The 25,062-nt window shown below is 43.9% G+C and overlaps 1 protein-coding gene across 17 annotated transcripts in view; it reads left to right on the forward strand.

Moving 5' to 3' along the window:
• Positions 1 to 25,062, forward strand: part of LOC106564754 (trafficking kinesin-binding protein 1) — a 43,644-nt gene that overhangs the window by 15,633 nt on the left and 2,949 nt on the right. For 4 of the 17 annotated variants that reach the window (XR_006757957.2, XR_006757958.2, XM_045691237.2 and 1 more), the window contains exons 3-16: positions 740 to 1,081; positions 1,435 to 1,626; positions 17,801 to 17,877; positions 18,050 to 18,199; positions 18,513 to 18,610; positions 18,812 to 18,920; positions 19,008 to 19,086; positions 19,316 to 19,446; positions 19,876 to 19,950; positions 20,200 to 20,411; positions 20,762 to 21,001; positions 23,234 to 23,589; positions 23,877 to 24,083; positions 24,584 to 24,657. Coding sequence is in view for 15 of the 17 variants with exons in the window: in XM_045691237.2 (XP_045547193.2) it covers positions 1,021 to 1,081; positions 1,435 to 1,626; positions 17,801 to 17,877; positions 18,050 to 18,199; positions 18,513 to 18,610; positions 18,812 to 18,920; positions 19,008 to 19,086; positions 19,316 to 19,446; positions 19,876 to 19,950; positions 20,200 to 20,411; positions 20,762 to 21,001; positions 23,234 to 23,589; positions 23,877 to 24,083; positions 24,584 to 24,657 (2,061 nt within the window). In the remaining 2 variants the exon portion in view is untranslated. Of the gene's footprint in view, positions 1 to 739; positions 1,082 to 1,434; positions 1,627 to 12,052; positions 12,438 to 17,800; positions 17,878 to 18,049; positions 18,200 to 18,512; positions 18,611 to 18,811; positions 18,921 to 19,007; positions 19,087 to 19,315; positions 19,447 to 19,875; positions 19,951 to 20,199; positions 20,412 to 20,761; positions 21,002 to 23,233; positions 23,590 to 23,876; positions 24,084 to 24,263; positions 24,369 to 24,548; positions 24,658 to 24,754; positions 24,917 to 25,062 lie in introns of those variants that run through there. The other 13 variants (XM_082958844.1, XM_045691230.2, XM_045691236.2 and 10 more) reach the window with 8 other exon arrangements.

Below are 25,062 nucleotides of genomic sequence, written 5' to 3' on the forward strand. Positions count from 1 at the left end.
TGACAAGACTGATGGAAACAGAAAATGTTTCAGTAAACATTCCAAAAACCAAATACACTAGACTAGGTGGGATCTTTTTGGGTCTGCAAAATCAATTATGTGTTAAATGTCGTTGGAAGCGCTTTTATGCAAATATTGATATAATAATCATAATGTCAAAGGTAACTTGGAGTCACGCATGGAGTTTATTAGGCTACTGATTAAATAAATGAAGAACTTCACAGGGTGGTGAAAGTGCAAGGTAATGAGCTTGATGCTCCTTTCCAATAAATACCCAAGGTCTCATTCTGGTGACATAATCATCAATGCTTGATTGCCGTTTGACAAATAAAAATAATCTTGCACTTTTGTCGTAGGTACAGTAGCCTACTGTGTCTGCGCCCTGTGTGCTGTTGGCTGGAGAGCACTTGACAATACCAAAGTTGGCACATTCGCCATGTCACGCTATTTTTGTTGTTGTTGTTGTGATAAACCCATCAATAGAGTTGAAAATGCGATGGAAACCCATTTAACTTGTATTTTTTTATTCAGTACATGGGAACTTAACTGCAAAATGTATTTTGATGTGCATTACGTCATCACACCTTTTCATCTGCAACAAGTCAATTTGATGGAAACACATCTCTGGTGGGAAAATGCGCATAGTGTGTTTATGCGGATTTTAGAATATTCGCATGAATCTGTCGCCAATTAAATGGAAACCTAGCAACACAATTTTTTTTCTCTCTCCCTCTCTCAGACCTGGTACCAGATGTGCGATCAGCCTGCTGTTTCTCCCTGATCCACCAGGGGGCCTCAGTCACTCACAGGGACCAGCCCTGAGTCCTCCACCCTCACCCTTAACACCCGGCCCCAGTCAAGCTGTCCCACCCTCATCCCTCTCCCTCTCCTCCTCATCTCTTCTTCTGGCCCTCACACTCCCCACTGGACCCCCTGTTGACCCTCTCCCTTTATAGGGGGCAGGGGGAGGCGTCCGGGGGCCTCGATGAGGAGACCCTGCCCCTATATGAGGGCCTTAATATGGAGTGCGACCTCCTGGAAAGAGTGGATAGGGGAAGCCATGATGTGTCCACCCTCACTGGTAGGCCACAGTAAATGAATGTAGTAGATGGGTTATAGGGAATTGGATAAGGGGTTCACTTTCATGTTGGACAGCATGAAGCTAGTGGGAAGATGGGTCTCTTAGTCCAATCTAATGTCCCCTGCAATGGTTCTATCATCCTGCATCCAGGAACAGTGTTCAATTACATGTTTTTAATTTAATGCATTATAGTGTGGTGAGTGGGAACTGTGTCATCCAGTCAGTGTCTCAGGGGGGCAGCAGAGACTTGTAGATTTCAGAGCGCTCAATCCAATGTGATGAATGCTGTCTCTTTGTTCTCCCATATCTCCCCTGCCACACCCTCATACACCTCCCTCCCTTTCCACTGTCAGAACTTTGTTCAGGTGGCGATAGTGAGGTGGAGATAGTGAGCCTGCTGTCTGAGGGACTGCCTAACTACACTCTGCGGGCGGACTGCATGTTTGGCTACGACCACGACGACTGGCTCCACACCCCTCTTCTGCCCCCGGAGGTCGCCCTGGGACTCACACACGACCAGATAGAAGAGACGCTCAAGTACTTCTGTAAGTCCACCACTCTGTCCACGCTAGGCATCTAACACAGGAGAAAACAACTGGTACTGAAGTGCCAAATGTACCGCACCTGTTTTACTAGTTACTCACCTCACCAACTTAGCTTGGAGGGAATCAACCACTTAAATCCAATGATGAGTTGACTCATGTGGTGCAGCGGCTGGCTTGAGTGAAAGCACCTACCTGGTCTCCTAGATCTAAATTGGAGCCCGAATTCATAAAGAGTTTTAGAGTAGGAGTGCTGATCTAGGATCAGGTACCCCTGTCTATATAATCTTATTCCTTATGAGCTAAAAGGCACAACTGCTCCTTAATCAGCACTCCTACTCTGAGAGATGCTTATGAATATGGGCACCAGAGGTGAACGGCGGTACGGTCCGGGGGTACGCCTTACCGGTAAAACATGAGCCTTTTTTAAATAAAATGACAAGAAAACTGTAGGCTATATTACACCATTATTTATCATTACTGCATGTCAGAGGCAAGAACAATTCGCGGATGGACTTGAAGATGTCTGGTATAGCCTACGCTCCAAATTGTGATGTGATTTGACAAAACACAGACATTTTGCCAAGGCAGAGATGAGTGGCTGACACCGAGACGCACTTGGACAGCAGTGGACCCTTACATTCGGGCCCTTTTGACAATTGCCAAATGTCATAATACTTTTTGGTGTTTTGTGTAACAGATGTCTCTTTCAATTCACCACTGTTTGGAGGCTGGAAATATGTTGCCAGTGGATGAACGTGCACAGTTAATCTAGTAAAACAGCCCTTTGAAGCAGGGCTGGATTATTTCAGGGGTTTACAGGGGCTGAAGCCCCTGGGCCCAGGACTGTGGGGGGCCCAAGAGGTAGCAAAAAAAATAAATGTATTTAAAAAAATATATATACAGTGCATTCAGAAAGTATTCAGACCCCTTCCCTTTTTCGAAATGTTGTTACGTTATAGCCTTATTCTAAAATTGATTAAAAAAATGTTTTCCTCATCAATCTACACACAATATCCCATAATGACAAAGCAAAAACAGGTTGTTATAAATTTTTGCTAATTTATAAAACATAAAAAACATATATACCTTATTTACATAAGTATTCAGACCCTTTGCTATGAGACTCAAAATTGAGCTCAGGTGCACACTGTTTCCATTGATCATCCTTAAGATGTTTCTACAACTCTATTGGAGTCCACCTGTGGTAATTTCAATTGATTGGCCATGATTTTGGAAAGGAATACACCTGTCTATATAAGGTCTCACAGTTGACAGTTCATGTCAGAGCAAAAATCAAGCTATGAGGTCGAAGGAATTGCTCGTAGAGCTCTGAGACAGGATTGTGTCGAGGCACAGATCTGGTGAAGGGTACCAAAAAATGTCTGCAGCATTGAAGGTCACTAAGAACATCATTCTTAGATGGATGATGTTTGCAACCACCAAGACTCTTCCTAGAGCTGGCCAACTGGCAAAACTGAGCAATCGGGGAGAAGGGCCTTGGTCAGGGAACTGACCAAGAACCCGATGGTCACTCTGACAGAGCTCCAGAGTTCCTCTGTAGAGATGGGAGAACCTTCCGGAAAGACAACCATCTCTGCAGCAGTCCACCAATCAGGCCAGACGGAAGCCACTCCTCAGTAAAAGGCACATGACAGCCCGCTTGGAGTTTGCCAAAAGGCACCAAAGACTCTCAGACCATGAGAAACAATATTCTCTGGTCTGATGAAACCAAGATTGAACTCTTTGGCCCGAATGCCAAGCATCTGGTCTGGAGGAAACCTGGCACCATCCCTACGGTGAAGCATGGTGGTAGCAGCATCATGCTGTGGGAATGTTTTTAAGAGGCAGGGACTGGGACACTAGTCAGGACCGTGGGAAAGAGGAACGGAGCAAAGTACAGAGAGATTCTTAATGAAAACCTGCTCCAGAGCACTCAGGACCTGACTGGGGCGAAGGTTCACCTTCCAACAGGACAACGACCCTAAGCACACAGCCAAGACAACGCAGGAGTGGCTTCGGGACAAGTCTCTGAATGTCCTTGAGTGGCCCAGCCAGAGCCTGGTCTTGAACTCGATCGAACATCTCTGGAGAGACCTGAAAATAGTTGTGCAGCGACACTCCCCATCCAACCTGAAAGCTTGAGAGGATCTGCAGAGAAGAGGCTGTAACGTAATAAAATGTGGAAAAAGTCAAAGGGTCTGAATATTTTCTGAATGCACTCAATTTTTTTTTTTTTACTGCAACCGCCAACCACAGGAGGACTCAGGAGCCCGCTGTCAATGAGTGTGCACAGTCTGCTCCTGCTGCTCTGCTAATCGTCAGATGGGGGGGAGGAGCAGGAGGTAGGGGGCCCACGTGGGTAACTGGGGAGCCCTGTCTTGATTGGTTAACTGATGAATAAACTTTAAAAAAATAAACTGCATAATAAATCAATGTTACTGGTCAATTGTGTGAGTCAGGGGCTGGGCCCAAGCCCGTTGGAAGCCCAAGAGGCAAAACAAATTGTATTATTATTATTTATTTTATCCAACCACAGGAGTCCACTCTCAATGTTCAAAATACAACAGAGAGCATAATTTAGCCAAAGAGGATCAATAGTTTCTAAACAATAACTGTGGATTAAATTTGATCACAAGCACATACAGGTAACTGCCAAAATAAAGGAAACACCAACATAGTGTCTTAAAATGGTTTGGTCCACCACAAGTTGCCAGAACAGCTTCAATGTGCCTTTGCATAGATTCTACAAGTGGACCTAAACCATGCCAGGAAAATGCACCCAACACCATAACATACTGTATACTTTGTATGCCTCATAAAAAATAAGAAAATAAGGCCTTGGGCTTATGATTTCTTTATCCAGACCAGCTTTGAAGTCATTGTTTGACAACCAGATCAAAACATCATGACTGGTTGTGTTTATGCCACAATAAAAGGTAATACATTTTTCAAGTTCAATTACAAATATTTACGACTAGGCCCACAGAGATCATATTAAATTGTTTGGGATTCTATATTTAATTCTATGTTTTAGGCCCATGCATTTTCTTGGGGACACACTCAAATGCATGCACATATAGGAGGTCCCGTACCGGGAAGAAATTAGTTCTACTTTCAGCCCTTACGGGAACTGATGCTTAAAGATACACAACTTGATGTACTGTACCTGCGGCATTCAGGACCAGGGCTACCTACTCCCAAAGCTATTGCATGTACCTCTGTCTTATATTTCAGGTTTGAGAACATGCTATCCACTATCTAGTGTCCTAATCTGGTAAAATTAAGTCAATACATGACTTATTCCTCAGTTGAATATGTACTGAATGTCGCAGGGCTAGTCAATTCCGGTCCTGGAGGGCCGAAACACTTCTGTTTTGCATCCTCTCTTTCTAATTAGGGACTAATTCAGACTTGGGACACCAGGTGAGTGCAATTAACTACTAAGTGGAAAAAAAAAAAAAAAAATGTTTCGGCCCTCCAGGACCGGAATTGAACAGGCCATAGTGTTTTATAGGCAATGTTTTAGCCTACAGCAATTCCATCTTAAAGTTCTACGGAGAATTGACCCCTCACATATGCTTTGGAATTGGTCAATGGAAACTTGTACACAGATTACACATCCTTTAATCACTGGACTTTATAGTATAACATTGATAGGATCATCTCTCACTCTTTTGCCATTATCAGGTCATCCATATGGTGTGGATTTAAAGAGCTTGTGGTCTGACTCTTTAAAAAAAAAAAAGCTTAGTATTGCGGAAAATTGTTGCTTCCATCAATGTAATTGTCTGCATCATTTCCAATCCCCCATATATTTTTGGGGGTATATATATATCCATGTACATACACGTATGCATACATATACACATATATACATACACATTCCTATATAGACATACATACTTTTTTTTAGAATATACCTTTATTATTCCCCGCAAATCCTACCACCCTTCCCCCAATTGGAGTAAACTAATAAACAATAACACTTAGGCTTCTACCTTCTGTTTATACATCTTATACACATTTTACAGACACAATCTATTTTACAATAGTTATACTTTGTTTGTTTTTAGTCCTTCCTCTATTTCTGATGTCCATCCAGTTCTATTTGTAACTGTGTTATTTCACAAAATTTCTGAACCTATATACATTTTGTGGTCTGACTTCTTGCCTGTAAGACTAATACAATTGGAAAAAAATAAGATACATTGCCTTGCAAAAGTATTCACCTCCTTTGGCGTTTTTTTATTTTGTTTCATTACAACCTGTAATTTAAATAGATTTTTATTTGGATTTCATGTAATGAACATACACAAAATAGTCCAAATTGGTGAAGTGAATTGAAAAAAAATAATAACACCACACAGACAAGTGGTGCGTGCATATGTATTCACCCCCTTTGCTACGAAGCCCCTAAATGAGATCTAGTGCAACCAATTACCTTCAGAAGTCACATAATTAGTTACATTGCACACAGGTGGACTTTAACTGTCACATGATCTGTCACATGATCTCAGTATATATACACCTGTTCTGAAAGGCCCCAGAGTCTGCAACACCACTAAGCAAGGGGCACCACCGAGCAAGCGGCACTATGAAGACCAAGGAGCTCTCCAAACAGGTCAGGGACAAAGTTGTGGAGAAGTACAGATCAGGGTTGGGTTATAAAAAATATATGAAACTTTGAACATCCCACCATTAAATCCATTATAAAAAATAAAAAAAAGAATATGGCACCACAACAAACCTGCCAAGAGGGGGCCGCCCACCAAAACTCACGGACCATGCAAGGAGGGCATTAATCAGAGAGGCAACAAAGAGACCAAAGATAATCCTGAAGGAGCTGCAAAGCTCCACAGTGGAGATTGGAGTATCTGTCCATAGGACCACTTTAAGCCATAAACTCCACAGAGCTGGGCTTGACGGAAGAGTGGCCAGAAAAAAGCCATTGCTTAAAGAAAAAAATAAGCAAGCACGTTTGGTGTTCGCCAAAAGACATGTGGGAGACTCCCCAAAGATATGGATGAAGGTACTCTGGTCAGATGAGACATAATTGATATTTTTGGCCATCAAGGAAAATGCTATGTCTGGCGCAAACCCAACACCTCACATCACCCCAACACCTTCATCGGCAGGGACTGGGAAACTGGTCAGAATTGAAGGAATGATGGATGGCGCTAAATACAGGGAAATTCTTGAGGGAATCCTGTTTCAGTCTTCCAGAGATTTGAGACTTGGACGGAGGTTCACCTTCCAGCAGGACAATGACCCTAAGCATACTGCTAAAGCAACACTCGAGTGGTTTAAGTGGAAACATTTAAATGTCTTGGAATGGCCTAGTCAAAACCCAGACTTCAATCCAATTGAGAATCAGTGGTATGACTTAAAGATTTCTGTACACCAGCGGAACCCATCCAACTTGAAGGAGCTAGAGCAGTTTTGCCTTGAATAATGGGCAAAAATCCCAGGGGCTAGATGTGCCAAGTTTACGGAGACATACCCCAAGAGACTTCCATCTGTAATTGCTGCAAAAGGTGGCTCTACAAAGTATTGACTTTGGGGGGTGAATAGTTATGCACACTCAAGTGTTTTGTTTTTTGTCTTATTTCTTGTTTGTTTCACAAAAAATATTTTGCATCTTCAAAGTGGTAGGCATGTTGTGTAAATCAAATGAAACAAAACCCCCCAAATAATCCATTTTAATTCCAGGTTGTAAGGCAACAAAATAGGAAAAATGCCAAGTGGGGTGAATAATTTCGCAAGTCCCTGTATCTCAATACACAGTGTAAGCATTAGTAGTGTACCACAAGAGAAGACATTGAATGTGAATGCAGCAATTTGTCCTGCAATAATACATCTGATATTGGACCAATTTATCCTGGTGTCTTTAAGTCACACTTGAAAACACCCTTGTAATATAATCACACAGTAGTGGTAACTAAATGATTGGAGTTGGATGGGGTGGTATGGGTCCAAAGGGTTTGGTTGGTAGCATGTTGCCAACAGGAAGTACTGCGTATAATGACCATGGTAAACTCCTGCTAGTTTAACTTGAACTCTAAATCTGAGGTGAACATTCTTCCTATCAGTCTGACGCAGATTCCGAGTTAAGGTCTGGCTGAAGATTATATCTGTTTCAATTGTCCTTTCAACAAAGTGTTTTCGCCTGACTCTCCTACGTAGATGTGGAAAAACAAATCTAATGAGATTTGTAAATGTTTTTTCAACAATATTGTGATCGTTTTTAATGGGGTAATGTTATAAAGGTAAATGCTAAAATATGAGCTGGAGATAGATATGGGCGAAATTGATCATAGTCACAAGATCATAGTCTGATTCTATGAAGAAACAATTGATTCGGTACATGGACGCCTGCATACTTTATCCCTCAATCTAACACAACAAACACTCAGTTTACCCAAATCCAACACTCAACATCATCACGCTACTGACTATTACAAGGCTACTCCACTGTCATAATCACCATAACGGGACACTATTATATCAGAATCTCCATTTATCAATACAGTACTACACGTATGTATGGTCTGTTTAGTAGAGGAGCTAACAGAAGACCCTCCCTCTGCTCCTCCCCTCCCCCCTCTGGTGACTTTAGGGGAGGTGTCTAATCCTCTAGCCACATCCCTTCCCCTGATGCTTGGGGCCACAGATGCCAAATTCCACTAAACTGATTAGCCTCTAAGCTATAATCAGTTTCCTTCTGCACCTCCAGTCCAGGACTGACTTTAACAGTAGCCTTTACAAAGGGCTTGGTCCCGAGCACTGACTGCTCTTCCGACATCTCGGCGACACTGACCGTACTCTCGTCACTGTGTAGGACTCGGTCGTCTTAGCAACCCATCAGTAGTGTATATTTTAAAGATCTGTTTGTGAGCATAGTCTAGACCAGAGAGGTGTCGGAAAGGTGACAGGTTGAAAGCTCAGAGATTTGGGTTTGCTGTGTAAACAGTGTGTATTTGTGGCCTTTTGGTGTAATTTTTCGAGAGACATCCTGAAGAGGTTAATGATGTTTGTTTCCAACATTAGGACTGTTTCCCTAAAGAAGTTAAATCCGCTTTGTGTTTTGTTTCCTTGCCAAGATACTAACGAATATCGCGAGACTGGTATTGTCCCGACCCTACACTCAAGCCGATCGTGACTAGGGGTACATTGCCATGTTGGTTCCCATAGGATTGCATGTAAGACAGGATAGACTGTACTCTCCTTTAATCAAGCCAATCGTAACTGGCGGTACAGTGCCAGGGATACTAGGGTTGCCAGATTCCATTAAGATAGTGAGAATAATCCCCCATAAGGCAGGATAGGCTGTACTCTCCTTTCATTCAAGCTGCTTTGGACTGGGGGTACAGTCAGTGCCAGATTTGCAATGTCCCATCCCGTATGGCTTACTCCTTCATAAGGCAGGATAGGCTGTACCCTCCTTTCACTCTGTCTTCTTTGCAGAGCACAGGACAGACAGGTACACAGCCAGTCAGCCGACACACAGCTGTGCCTTATACCTGGTCCCGTGTTGACATTAGCTTCTTAGCACGCGGCACGTGCCCTAAACTTCAGTACAGCTCTTATTTGGGTGTCCCTCTTCTGGCAATCTACCTTGGTGTACACCTGTTCTGATCTAAATCTGTCCCTCCCTCCTGTTGTTGCTCTCTGTTCCATCTGTGGGTTGACCCATTCACTGCTTCTCTCTCACTTTCTACCCTCCTTTAGCTGTCTCCTTTTATAACAATTCAGTATGTTTCTCTACTCCCTTTCTCTGTTATTTCCGGGTTCTTTCATGCACCTTCTGTCTCCTGGCTTCTTTTTTTCCCGTCTCAAAGACTCTCTCTCCTTCTCTGCCACCCTTTTTAAAAGATTCAACATCCTTCCAGTTACAGACGTCTTAATGAGTAGTCCTTTGTGTCTGGCTCTGTTGCTTGAAACGCCAGTTCAGCTTACAGTCTTAACAGAACTGGCAGGGATGTGGGTGGATGCCCATGGATGTAAATAGACACACCTGACAGGGAGCTAACCCCTATGATAAACAACCCAGTCTCTGGGTGCGTCTGAAATGGCATCCTATTCCTTATGTAGTGCACTACTTTTGACCAGGGGCTCTGTTCAGAAGTAGGGCACTAGACAGGAAGTAGGGTGGCATTTCAGATGCAACCTTTGTGTTTTGCCGTTGCACTGGACGGCTGACCACTTCAAAGAGCAGAACGTGACTGGTTCCACTCTTCATATGTCGTTGTTGATCAATGCTTGCTATGTGATCACTTCATAGTGTACTTTACACTGGTTCAGTCTCTCTTTATCTGATCAGTGATATGGAGCTTATGGTGTTGTTTTGCTCTGACTGTGTTTCCACGGAAACCGTAGGCACTCATAAAACTACTTGGCCATTGACCTCTAAGGGTGTGTTCTTTCATCTTAGTCAAATATTGAACTGTGAACTGCGTTCCATTGGTTGATTGCAAGGAAGTTATATCAGTGCAAAGTGGTTTCTTGTGTCAATATTGACTAGGAACTTATGTTTTTGTCCATATCTGCGGAGGCAGAATGGATTTGTCCTTGAATTAGTGTAGCAGCTCTTGGTAACACTTTACTTGATCCTTCCACTGTTATTAGTATGATATTACATAAGTCATGATAACTGACATCATTTTATGTCAATATAACATTGTCAGGTTGCTTGCAGTGCTATTTTATGCACGCTGACAATGGCTAGGGACTGTGGGGGGGGTCCCGGATGGTTGAGGGGAAGTTCTTGGGGAACTGTGGGGGAGGGGGATCTTGGAGGGCTGGTGGCCTGGCGGTTGGTAGCTTGGGCCGGTGTCTGATGGTTCACTGGTTCAGGTCCTCGTTTCTGACCTTGTGGGAGATCTGTCGACGTGCCCTTGAGCAGGGTGTTGACACTGGTTGCTTCTGTGAGCCGCTCTGGATGGGAGTCTGTTAGATGACTAATGTGATGTAGTTGTTGAGCGGCTTCACTGCAAGTATATTGTGTGGTATGTGTTATTTCATGCCTTTGCAAAAATGTCAGGTTTGTCATAGATAATCTGAGGGAAACGTTACCAAACTTTACTACTACACAGGTTTTAATGAGCTTTGGTTTGGCGCACTTTTTATTGGAGACAAAGGGCCTGACACTGTATATTCTGTACTGTAGCCTTCTTTAGACATCTTGGCCCTAGCTTAATCTAACTTTCCATTGTCTTTCTAATACTGTGACTCAACAAATCCTATTGTAGCAGCGACCTGTTTCTGTTAACTGAATTCATCAATTTGGTTTGGAAGGGTAAGGAAGTCCACTTGTATTGGATGGGCTGGTATTTTTAGGGAGCTGGCAGCCTCCATTTTGTCTTGGCTGGCTAATGCGTTGTGTTGGGGCGCTGTGTACACAACCCTGGTAGGAAAGCGATGTAGGTAGGGGGATGAAACGGGATAGGGGGGTGTAAAGAGAGAAAGGAAAAGACAAGGGGGAGACAGTGAAAGTTGGGTCCCAGCCGCCCCTTGCGTGCTGTACTCAACCTGAAAGAAACCGTCTGCAGGTGAAACATTTATGAAGGGGAGGTTAATATTTGATTGGGAGAGGACACTTGAGTGCCAGGGTAGCAACAGGGAGGGCACTGGGTGGATGAAGTGATGATTGGTGGTGATGAAGGCTAGACTTCAGGGATGTGTTTTTAACTGTACTAAGTTGTTATATGTCAATAAAGCATACCTGGCATATATCTGATATATTGTTTTTCCACGTATCAGTTGATGTGAAATAAGCAGCTTTAGTACTTTGGGATTACTTTATTTTAACTCTCAATACAGACCATTATTTGTAAAACATGAAAACAATGGATATCTCTCCAGTTTGTACATTCACTATTGTGTTTGCATTATTTTACTGTGCATGTGAGGTTTGTGCTAACATACTAAAGAGCTCAGTAAATTGAGAGGCCCTGCTGAAAACCCAGCTTGAGGTCAATTCGTATATCACTTTCCCTCTCAGACACCTATCCTCTCTCCACAGAAACAGTCCACACAAACATCAACAGTCGATTTACAATCCCAGTCTGTGTGTACAGTATCAGTGTTGTATCCCTGTCCCTCTAGAAGGGGGTGTGGCTCAGTCTGCACCAATATTATGTGTGCAGGAAGATGGCAGTCATGGCCTCAGCTGGAGCGTACCATCTCACTCTGCCTCACGGGGGTGAAGGGACTAAGTGCATTCTCTTGCTAAACCAGATTATAATTCGTATTGTGTTTTATATTAAAGCCTTGCATTTCTATATGTATAGTTCTTAGGCAAAGTTGGGTATGATCTATTTTAGCTTTTATGGGTCGTTCTGGTCTCAAGCTACCTCCGACAACGCTCCTTCTCTTTCTGCGCTCCCACAGTCCAGTGTGGCCAGGTCGATATAAGCAGGAGGGTGACGACAGATGGACCTCCCAGTCAGAGGGATTACATATTAACACCAAGGACAGCTCAGTCTCCTCTCACACACGTAACACATACCCACACAGTCACAGGGACACTGAGTAGGACACGGTTTTGAACGCTCAACAGAGCATCGGCTTATTGGAATGGGCATAGAGCTGAAACAGGGAGCAGAAGAACAAGAATAAATAGCGCAATATAACAGGAGGAGGGATGGAAGAGAGCTTCCGTCCGGTCACCATGGAGGTGTGGAGTTCCTCTGCTTCCGAGGAGGAGGAAGAGAAGGAGAGCGGCCACGGGAGCCAGGAGGAGGAAGAAGAGGAGGTGGAGGAGGGAGGAAAGCCACACAATAAGGAGATTCTGTGCAGGGAACTGATGCAAGGTGAGGGGGTAAAGGGAGGATGAGAGACGGACAGAGAAAGAGAGTGATTGAGAGAGGAGCAAGGATCGAGGGAGCAATGGAGGAGGTTGAGAGAGGGGAAAGGAGGGAGTTGCAGGCGATCAGTGTGATTCTGCAGCCATAAATCTGTCTTGTTGCTGTGCTGTTACCATATTGTAGAATCTTTGCAGCTTACAGTCAAGCTAAGTGAGTGACGGTATGGCTGGGAAGGTGCTTATGCATGGATTCTTTGTCGTATGAATGGTTAATTCAGCTGTGATTTCATTCACATGCAGTAACACATGGTTAGGTCATTGACTGGCTTCATGTGTGTGTATATGAATATCTGAAGCCTGATCTTTGTCTCTATTTTTCAGTTATTGAAGTCACATATGCCAAATGTATAACTTACCTCCAGTGAACACGGGCTGCCAGGTATACTGAGCTTGCAGTTCTCCCCATAGTGTGAAGGTCACTGTGCCACAGTGTGTGTTCTTAGCAGCAGTTGGTGTGTTTTCCGTCAGCAGCAGTAGTGTTTTCTGTGGTGTATTGTCTCTGTGCCTTTGAGTGTCATTGTCTTTGGGCTGCAGTAGACAGACTGGCTGGAAAAGGTTTGTGGACTTTTAGGACTCAATATGAAGGTCAAAAACATGGAAGTACTGGCTACCCACTGGGCACAGACGTCAGTTTGGTTAAGTTGTCAACTAACGTCAATTCAACGTGAAATAAAAAATACATTTCACACGTTGTCATCATATTGATTTTTTGGGGGTTGAAATGACAGGAAACAAAGGCTGATTCAAACAGTTTTTGCCCAGTGGGTATGTTCTAGTACTGTCCAATGCCCTGAGGAGAACAATGTTTTGTAAAGATGGGATCTATCATATCTTAACTCCATTGAATTAAGAAATTGAATCAACCCCTCATGTTTAAATTGGATAATTTTCCATAATTGTTTCAGTGGGCATTTTAATAGAATTTTTAATTCATGCCCTAAATTGATGAAATGACAAGCTGGTCCCAACCATGCTATTCTGTTATGGTCCTTCAATGTGGCAGGTATCATGATGATGCCCTAGATTCACACCTTAGTTAATTGTCTTCACTCAGTGCCTCTAGCAATACTCCATATGCTGGGTTACAGTATATTATACACTCAGTGGTCAGTTTATTTGGTACGAAAATCACGAAAATGGTTCTCCTACGGACAGTGAGTCACGTGGCCGTGGCTTGCTATATAAAGCAGGCATCGAGACATTCCGTTTCTGTTCGATTGAATGTTAGAATGGGCAAAACGAGTGACCTAAGCAACTTTGAGCGTGGCATGATCGTCGGAGCCAGTAGCTTGGAACACACCACTCGTCGGTCCTTGTCGGGGATGGGCTATTGCAGCAGACGACCACATCGGGTTCCACTCCTATCAGGTAAAAACAAGAAGAAGCGGCTCCAGTGAGCACGTGATCACCAACACTGGACAATTGAGGAGTGGAAAAACGTTGCCTGTTCTGACGAATCCGGGTTCCTGTTGCGTCATGCTGAGTCAGAATTTGGCGTAAGCAGCATGAGTCCATGACCTCATCCTGCCTGGTGTCAATGGTACAGGCTGGTGGTGTAATGGTGTGGGGAATGTTTTCCTGGCACATGTTAGGTCCCTTGATACCAACTGAGCAACATGCCTACGCCCCGAAGAATTCAGGCTGTTCTGGAGGCAAAGGGGGGCCCGAATCGGTACTAGATGGGTTTACCAAATAAACTGGCCTCCGAGTGTATAATTTTTTTATTTCACCTTTATTTAACCAGGTAGGGTAGTTGAGAACAAGTTCTCATTTACAACTGCGACCTGGCCAAGATAAAGCAAAGCAGTGCGACACAAACAACAACACAGAGTTACACATGGAATAAACAAACACACAGTCAATAATACAATAGAAAAAATCTAGAATGATACTACTACAGTATAATACTGAGTATATGAAATAAGAATACGGCAGATTATTCATTCTTCCTCAGAATATTCTAGATCGATTCTTTGCAATATAGATCAGAAATTACTGTACACTATCAAGGGTTTGACTTGCAGATAAAAGGGGCACCCTGGTTTGACACACAGATATATAGTTGCTAAGAAGTGGCATATTTCAGCTAGAGAATGTCTTTCTTTTCTTCCTCCATTTGGTCCTTTGTCTGAACGGGCAGCGTGCTGGCTGGCTGGCACCTTTTCTGTTAGTGCACTGCGACACTGGCATAGATGCTGGCACAGACCCAGAAAACGAACAGACATTTTTAGAAAATCTCTGACTTTACGTGACTGTTACACAATGGCTAAATAAAATTGGATTAATTATAATATTCCATTACACAAATACAGTACAGCTGTAATCTGTAGGCTCTGCCACTCAAGGGATTTGATGATTTGATGATGTCCTCAGGGCTGCCTACACCACAGACAGGCAGAAACTTTAACCTGGGTGCAGTTTCTGCCACAAATGATGATTTCTTATCTCCCTTGTCGTCATTTAGTATTACGTGGAATTAACTAGGCTAATGATGTAATCATAAATAATGTATAGCTAGAGGCAGGATATATTTGATGAGGCCTAATATATTTAATAGATTATGTAGAGGTCTAATATTTCAGACCAAATAGTCAATTGGGTTTTAATGTTTATAGACCCAAGTTCAATATTGAGATTCACTGGCTCTTTACTGCTATACTGCCTTAAAGCACTCGTAGTAGGCCTCAATGACCCTCTAGGCAAGACATTGTTGTACTGGTTGTCTCTTTCCCCCTAACCCCTGCACCACACAGCTAAACGGATCAGGGCAGGAAGACGTAGGTATTGTGATGTCAAGTTTCTGCAATCTGGCCCAGGCACATACAATGGCCTGCCCTGTATAAGTAGCCTAATACCTCAGAGTCGACGTTTCAAGAAGATTGGGAGAAAGGCTTATGATAACGTCTGTAGTGATGCTAGAATCAGACTGACAGAGGACAGAGTTGAGCTTGTGGGTTTGATCCCTGTTGATCCTGTAGGCTCCTATGTACTGTACAGGATCTACTCTGAACCCTCTCGGTTAGGGTACAGTGAGCTAGGGTAGTGTGGTCTTAGACGGTAATATAGTACAGTATGTATTGCACACAGACAGTCAACTACTGTACTGTGGCATAGCTTTTAAAGGGATAGTCGTCTCAGATGTCATCATTCTTGAAACATTTTCTTTCCAAAGAAATCAATAAAGCTTGGCACTGTGAAAATAAATTAAGAAAATAAGTTGACATCTAGATACAAATTCAGCATTAGTTCTTCTTGATAGTCCAACACAATGTTCTGTCTGCAGTGTGTCTGTATTAAATACCCTTTTCTTGTCTGGAAAATAGTCCAGTCTATAAGCTTGTAAAGATTTAGAAGCTATTGGGGAAGCTAAATGGGGATTTAGCATTAGCATAAGTATGTACTCCCAGTAAATGACCATATAACCATTGGATTTTCAGCTCTATGGATGAATCTATTTTGATAATAGTACAATTAAGAATTGTTACATGGATAGAGCTATTTCAATTGTAGTGACCCGATTTTATAATTAGTCTTTGTTCTAGGAAGTTACTTTAATTGAAGTAGGCCTAGCCATATTAGAAAATGTGCCTTTTTGTTCTATGGAGGAAGCTATTTTAATTGTAGTTCCAGATGGAAACATTAGCAGTTAGCCTATCCCAGTTAGGACAGCAGTGTTTTAGGAAGCTATACTTACTTTGGGTCAGTTATCCATGTGGCTATGTAATCTTATTATTGAAAACTGGACACTCTTGCTCTGCTCTACCATTGAAAATGGTAGGCTACCTGATCGAACTGATTGTCCAGATTAGGTTATTCCAGGGTATTTTACAGAATGTTCATCTTAATAAAGAAGACAATTAGGGTTTGTCTTTATGATATACTGTACTGTAGGAAAGTATCATTGTAGACTCAGCGATAAACAAAAGAACTGCAATGTATTGGCACTTACTTTGGTGCATAAGTAGCAGCTCTGTCTGTTGCAGGGGTTAGGTTGCCATTGTGGCTGCAGACTGCTAGTGCCCGTGCCCAGTGCTACGGGAAGCCGTTGGATCCAACTCAACCACCACCCGCTTCTGTGGACTGGTCTCAGCATCCTAGAACAAGATATTATTTCTCTTTCTCTCTCTCACTCTTTCTTTCTCTGTTTCTCTCCTTCTCAATTTCTCTCCCTATATCTCTTTTGTTTCTCCACGCTGCAGACCCCCATCACCTCTAAACAAGGACACACACTATTTTCTTACATGGTTCAAAGGATTAGTGACTGTAGGCATACAGTAGATCTGGCCAAGGACCATATCATTCCATTAAATAATTGGCTCATGGATGCTGTTACAGTCACCCCATTTTCAGCCAAATGCTGCCCCTCACTTTAATTATTTGAATCTACTGTACAGTACTGATGAGTACCTCATCTCCTTGGTGCCAGCCAGGCTTTTGATCAAAGGGAGATTTTGAATGGCTGATTTGAACATAGGGGTATCTTACTGCATGTACCTGCATGAGACTACATCTGTAGGATGTATGCTGATGAAAATAAATGTAAACTTGAAAGTCCCGGCTGATTGGTCGGGATAGAAACATATTTTTGGATTATATGGAGATGAGGCCTTGCACAGAAACCATGGGTCCCACATCTTTAGGTCACCAGAATGATTACTACGACGAACGAAGCATCAACTGTTAACTCCATGATGACTCAGCTTCCAAACAGGATGACCACTGTTCACCCACCCATCAGTCCTGAACAGGGTCGCGGTGTCCATTCACAAACCAGTAAACAAACTGACCTGTCTATAACCAGACCTCACTATAATCACGGCCATAGATATCCAGCCTAACTTCCTACTGGGAGCTAACTGTTCCCATTACAGTTTTCTACAGCAGCTTGTGCTGCGGTATATTTATATCAGAGGGAAAGAGAGAGATGGGTCTTATCCCTGTAATGAGGATCAGGCTAAGAGGATAAGCTCTGACTGACTGGCTACGTGGTGGTCAGCGCCCCGGTCTGTTTCCTTTCAACTGTTGTTGACCATGAGTCATTCATACAAAGAGAGGGGATAAGAGAGGACATAGTCGCGGGACAATAATGATCTAGTCCACTGGGCAGTTAGCTTTTACCTCTCAAAGTTTTACTTCCCGATATCGTGGTCAGTGTACGCCAGAAATTATCTTAGCTCCTGTGACCAATTAAGTTTCTAACCAGAAAGTTACTGTCCCAATAATTCACTGTCCAATGGCCTCTTTTCAGTGAACCATATATTAAACAGGTATTTTTCTTTTCTTGCTCCATTCCCCATCTCCCTCCTACAGTGCTGTGTTCAGAGAGAGTGGGCCAGGTCACTAAGACCTACCATGACATTGAGGCTGTCACCCACCTACTGGAAGAGGTAAGTAAATATAACGGGATTGTTTTCATACGTGAACCCTTCGTCAAATTGAATAATGTGTACCTGAGTATATTATACATTTGATTAAATCACGATAGTCATCAGCCATAAGCATGTTGCTAGAATGATAAACAAGTCTTCTACTAGAAACTAGACTGTAACTACATGACAGAATGAAGAACATCAAACCGCTGTCGTCTTGCAGAAAGAGCGGGACCTCGAGTTGGCGGCCCGGATTGGCCAATCACTGCTCAAGCAGAATCGGGATCTAACGGCACGGAATGAGTTAATGGACGAACAGCTGGAGATCGCTAAGGAAGAGGTATGAAGCCATCACTGTAGCCCTACTTTGATTTATCTCACCTATTACAGACAGAATACAGTAGTACTGGAGCATAGCATTTAGCGAGAGAAAATACATACAGCGTATGTAGTCTTTAGTTCCAGCCCGGCATTAACACAGCTAGTTCAACTTTGATTTAGACCTTGTATCACTTGAATTGTTACATTAATGCTAGGCAGGATCAAAAGCCTGCATACCCGGTAACTCTCGCCCGGACCAGGAATGGGGACCACTGTACATGATAGATCCTAGTTCAGTACTCTGACCCTGCTTCCTGGTTCCCATTCACCAGATAGCCCAGCTGCGACATGAGCTCTCCATGAGAGACGACCTGCTCCACTTGTACGCCAGCACAGAGGAGATCGAGAACGCCTCCGACTCACACGCACTGTGAGTGTGTATACACACACACACACACACACACACACACACACACACACACACACACACACACACACACACACACACACACACACACACTGCAGAGTACACATACACATCGTACATGCCCTCAGGCATATCAACACAACTTTGGCAGGTAAACGTAAGACTTAAAATCTGACTGCCTTCTCCATCTCTCCTGGATTTCAGAATGAAGAGGAACGAGTCGTCCAACTCCCTCAGTAACTTTGTCAATTATGACTTCATACAGCAGAAACTCAAAGGTCTGGAGGAGGAGAACCTCAAACTACGCTGTGAGGTGTGGAACACTGACTACTTCTGAATACCTGAAGTCATTGAAGTGGATTGGAAACTTGCTAATGCAATTGATATTGCTACTCCACAGGCCAATGAACTGACGTCAGAGACCGCTAACTATGAGGAACAAGAGCAGGAGCTGATGATGGTGTGTGTGGAGGAACTCAGTAAGTATACTATAATGTACTACAGTGTAATACTATGCATGTTTGTTAATGTATACGGTATTACTGTGTTCCTGAGGGAGAGGTAATTGGTGAGTGGGTGAATACAGTGAAAACCGTATGTGTTCGTACTGTGTATTCATACTAACCCTCTCCGTCTCTCTCCCTCTTTTTCTCTCTCTATCGTGTTCTCTCCTTCTCTCCCTCAATCTTTTTGTTCTACCTCCCCCAGCCTCTGTGAATAAGCAGGTGGTGGACCTGTCTGATGAGTTGGCCCGTAAGGTGGAGGACACTCTCAGGCAGCAGGAGGAGATCAGCTCCCTGCTCGCACAAATAGTCGACCTGCAGGCACGCTGCAAAAGGGTGAGTGATCACAGACACTACAAGGCAAAGGCATACATGCACCTAAATACATACCCAGACACAACAAGGCAAAGGCATACATGCACTTAAATACATACCCAGACACAACAAGGCAAAGGCATACATGCACCTAAATACATACCCAGACACACACAAGGCGAAGGCATACATGCACCTAAATACATACCCAGACACGCACAAGCATGCAGTGCACGGACACACACACACACACAGAGTTGACATGGCACTCGTCTCATACCTTGAGGTTCCAGAAGGACAAAAGATTCAAGACTCACCCACACCGAACACTTCTATAAGGGAGTACATTAAATATTTACATGTGCACTGAAGTTGGTATCTACAGTATCAAGTTGGTATACAGTATCACTCATACGATCATGGTATTAACTCTCCACTCTGTTCCTCTAGCTCACCACTGACAACGAAGAGCTGACCCAGCACCTGAGTGCCTCGCGGGAGAACCAATCACAGCTCAAATCAGAGGTAAGACACGCCCTCCACACTCTCCCAACAATCCACAACTCATTACCCTCCAATGAGCTATCTATAACTAGTAGGATAAAGTTGCTCTTTAACACTATTCTAAGGTCTGTTTTTGGCTTTCCCCCCTTATTGTTAATGCAATGATTTGAGGAGGCTAAGCTGATCGTAGATCTGTCCCTCAAGGCAAGCTTGTAAATAACCGCAGTAGCAGTGTGTATTTAACTGACCTCTGGCGCTCCCTGGCTGCAGCTAAACTACCTGCAGGACAAGTACTCAGAGTGTGAGGACATGCTACGGGAGACCAGAGAGGACATTAAGAACCTGCGCAACAAGAGCCTGCCCAACAGCACGGTGCAGCGCTACAGCTCCCTATCAGCCGTGTTCCCCATGGACTCCCTGGCAGCAGAGATAGAGGGCACCTTCCGCAAGGGCCTGGACGTCCCCGCACCCTCCGAGTACAAGTGAGTGATGATGTCACTGTGAAAACATAAAACACCGGTGACAATGTGCTTTTTCCAACCTGTTAAGCTCAGTTGAATGACAGTACCGGTATGTCAGTTATGTGCCAGAGGTGAAGTGTTACCAAGTATGTTTGATTGAATAAAGACAGCATGACATAACAAAGCACATCTGTTGATAAAAAAAATATACAATAAGTCAAATACAATGTTTAAAATGTTTCCAGAATTACACTAAAGAAGATTGAATATTCAAGCAGAAATACACTGGCATAAACATTGAAATGTTAGACTTACTACCAGGCACTTTGTCACCAACACTAATCTATATGGTTTATCTATGGTTGTCAAAGGAATCACCCGTGGCGCGTGTTTGAGACGGTGAAGGTGGTGAACCAAGCGTCGAGGCTGCGGTCGCGGTGCCACTCCCCCGGCCAGGTGCCCGGCTCCAGCCCTGTGTCGCTGCGCTCCAGCCGTGCCTCCACCCCCCGTACCAGCTACTACGGCTCAGACAGTGCCAGCTTCACCTTGGAGGACAAACCACCTAGTGCCGTATCGAGGCTGGCAGAGGTGGCACACACTGAGGACAGCAGGTGAGACTGGCAACAGTGTGTAAATATACACTCCCGGTCAAACGTTTTAGAACACCTACTCATTCAAGGGTTTTTCTTTATTTTTTGTATTTTCTACATTGTAGAATAATAGTGAAGACATAAACTATAAAATAACACATATGGAATCTTGTAGTAACCAGAAAATGTGTTAAACAAATCAAAATATATTTTATATTTGAGATTCTTAAAATAGCCACCCTTTGCCTTGATGACAGCTTTGCACACGCTTGACATTCTCTCAACCAGCTTCACGAGGTAGTCACCTGGAATGCATTTCAAATAACAGGTGTGCCTTCTTAAAAGTTAATTTGTGGAATTTCTTTCCTTTAATGTGTTTGAGCCAATTAGTAGTATTGTGAAAATGTAGGGGGGTATACAGAAGATAGCCCTATTTGGTAAAAGACCAAGTCCAAATTATGGCAAGAATAGCTCAAATAAGCAAGGAGACACGACAGTCCATCATTACTTTAAGACATGAAGGTCAGTCAATACGGAAAATCTAAATAACTTTGAAAGTTTCTTCAAGTGCAGTCGCAAAAACCATCAAGCGCTATGATGAAACTGGCTCTCATGAGGACTGCCACAGGAATGGAAGACCCAGAGTTACCTTTGCTGCAGAGGATAAGTTTATTAGAGTTACCAGCCTCAGAAATTGCAGCCCAAACAAATGCTTCACAGAGTTCAAGTAACAGACACATCTCAACATCAACTGTTCATAGGAGTCTGTGTGAATCTGGCCTTCATGGTCGAATTGCTGCAAAGAAACCACTACTAAAGGACACCAATAATAAGAAGAGACTTGCTTGGGCCAAGAAACACGAGCAATGGACATTAGACCATTGGTAATTTGTCCTTTGGTCTCGAGTCGAAATTGGAGATTTTGGGTCCAACCTCCGTGTCTTTGTGAGATGCTGTGTGGGTGAACGGATGATCTCTGCATGTGTATTTCCCACTGTAAAGCATGGAGGAGGTGTTATGGTGTGGGGGTGCTTTCAAGTCACACTTAACCAGCATGGCTACCACTATCCCGTTTCAGATATGACCCAGATGCAGACAGTGTCGTAGAAACAAAAGTTTATTTCTGAAAGGGGCAGGCAAACGACCGGAAGGCAGGCAGGGGTTAATAACCTAGAGAGGGTGCAAAGGGTCCAGAACGGCAGGCAGTCTCAGGGTCAGGGCAGGCAGAATAGTCAAAACCAGGAAGGACTAGAAAACAGGAGCAAGAAACAGGCAGGAGCAGGGAAACAAACTCTGGTAGGTTTCACGAACAAAACGAACTGGCAACAGACACAGAGAACACAGGTATAAATACACAGGGGATAATGGGGAAGATGGGCGACACCTGGAGGGGGGTGGAGACGAGCACAAAGACAGGTGAAACAGATCAGGGTGTGACAACCACAGCATTCTGCAGCGATACACCATCCCATCTGGTTTGGGCTTGGTTTGGGATTAGTCCCACTATCATTTGTTTTTCAACAGGGCAATGACCCAACACACCTCCAGGCTGTTTAAGGGCTATTTTACCAACAAAGAGAGTGATGGAGTACTGCATCAGATGACCTGGCCTCCACAATCCCCCGACCTCAACCATATTGAGATGGTTAGGGATGAGTCGGACCGCAGAGTGAAGGAAAAGCAACCAACAAGTGCTCAGCATATATGGGAACTCCTTCAAGACTGTTAGAAAAGCATTCCAGGTGAAGCTGGTTGAGAGAATGCCAAGAGCGTGCAAAGCTGTCACCAAGGCAAAGGGTGGCTATTTGACAAATCTCAAATATAAAATATATTTTGATTTGTTTAGCACTTTTTTGGTTACTACATGATTCCACAGTAAGTGTTCTAAAACTTTGACCGGTAGTGTACATGGGTATTTATGGGTATATGTGTGAATTACATTATGGGAGTTAGAGTCTACAGACATCAGACACACAGAGTATTTACTTTTCAAATCAAATTAATTTGTATTTGTCACATGCTTCGCAGACAACAGGTGTAGACTAATAGTGAAATGCTTTTCCATAGTATATTAATGGACTTCTGTCCTTCATACATGTTCAAACATACAGCTTCTATTTCTCTGGTCTATGTGTGCTAATAACAGCAGTGTATTTGTATTCAAAATCTATCCTACATCCTTTACTCTGAGTGTTAGTGCATCAACAGTGTACAGTATATCACTAACCTCCCTTTATTTCTCTCTGGTCTCAGTGTAAGTGGCCCTAAGCGTCTGGGTATGCCGGGCATGCCTGGAGGCCAGGACCTTGAGGCCGCTCTCCGCTGTTTATCTGACCGCCAGCAGAGCCATGCCTCAGAGCGCCCCTTCTTTGAGGTGGAGCGCGAACGCAAACTCCGCGCCCTGGCCACCGCCTGCCAGCGGGGCAGCGAGGAGGTGGGCGAGCTGGGCTCCAGCGGGTTCCTTACACCCAACGACAGCCTGGTGTCCAGCTCGGTGGCGTCGACAGGCACCAACTACTCCAATGGCAGCTCGCTGCACTCCTCGGCCGGATCGGGGGGCTCGCGCTCCTACCTACCTGACCGCCTGCAGATTGTCAAGCCCCTGGAAGGTGAGGGACGGGGAGACCCTGTGTGTGTTCTTAGCTGAGATATTAGGTGTGCGGTAACTCAACTGTTAGTTTTACGGTAACTTGCCTGAGGTTGTTGGACTCAATTTCAAGTGAAACTATGAATGTAGACTCTACAGCTGAAAATAGACACTCTTTACAATTATTTCCTTCTTTCAGTATGAAAAATATGCATGATTAGAGAAATACAGGTTATTACATAAATAAATAAATGTGTTATTCCCAACATACAACAATGTTAACTATATCACCCTTGCTCTCCACCCCAGGCTCAGTGACCCTGCACCACTGGCAGCAGCTGGCCAAGCCCAACCTGGGCGGTATCCTGCACCCTCGCCCGGGGGTCCTCACCAAAGACTTCCGGGAGCTGGAGATCGACCTCCAACACGTCTACAGCCTCAATGACCTGGAGGAGGACGAGCCTGACCTATTACAGCTCTCCCATGGCCTGGCTGCCGGAGTCCACGGCACCATGGGTAAGAAAAGAGGCCACAGGGTAGTGTTTAGTTGAATTTAGCAGATACGGTTGATAGGGTCTCAATTGGGAGTGAAAACACTCACACATACATATACAGTACACACTCATTCCTCTGGTCCCTCTAGTCTGGTGTGAAAATCTGATCATTCTCCCTTCTCCCTCCGACGGAACTCTTTAGGTCCGTCAGATTGGGTAAGGGAGAACGATCAGGCATTGACACTGGAACCTTCTATTTGGATAACATGTCTACTGTGGTCCATATCCCCCTAAGTTCACCTGTGTGGTAGGTGTGATGTTACTAAACCGTTTGTGTCATTCCAACTCATACTGTCGTTGTATATCATACATTCTCCCATCCATGTCGTGTGGTGGGGGGCTCTGGGATTTTCCTCATCCATTGTGAGTAGTTATGTGTGTTGTTGTGTTTGTGTGTAGTTGTGTAAAGTGTGTCCATCACCCACAGTCACTCCTCCATCCTCTGGCCCCAACCTCCCCCAGACCCCTCCCACCCACACCGTCACCAACTGTCGGCGCCACCACCCATCCCTCCTGCTCCCCTCCTTCTCCACCAGGTAAGATCTGCGAGTCCCTCACACACCTATTCATTGGTTACACTTTATCTTACAGTCCGGTTTCACATTTTATTTTATGTATGTTTTATTTAACCAGGAAGGCTGTTGAGATATTTTTTCCGAAGGACACCTGGCCAAGAAAGCAACATACAGTCAAGTGCAGAAAGTTACATGTTTTTTGTCTGGTATTTACTAAGAGCGTATTTATGGTGACAATGAATACTTCCTGGAAGTTTCGTCAAAGACGTCGAAATAATAGGTAACCTGGTACTAAATGGTATGGTACTAAATAGTGTTTGAAATGAATCCAAAGGAACATAAGTTATTACCAGGTAGTGGACTGTTGAAGGTCGACTGACCTAAAGCTCAGCTACTATTAAAACACATTTGCATCTGAATGGAAGT

This window comes from Salmo salar, chromosome 12 (genome assembly GCF_965601325.2).
Source record: "Salmo salar chromosome 12, fSalSal1, whole genome shotgun sequence".
Lineage (NCBI taxonomy): Eukaryota > Metazoa > Chordata > Actinopteri > Salmoniformes > Salmonidae > Salmo > Salmo salar.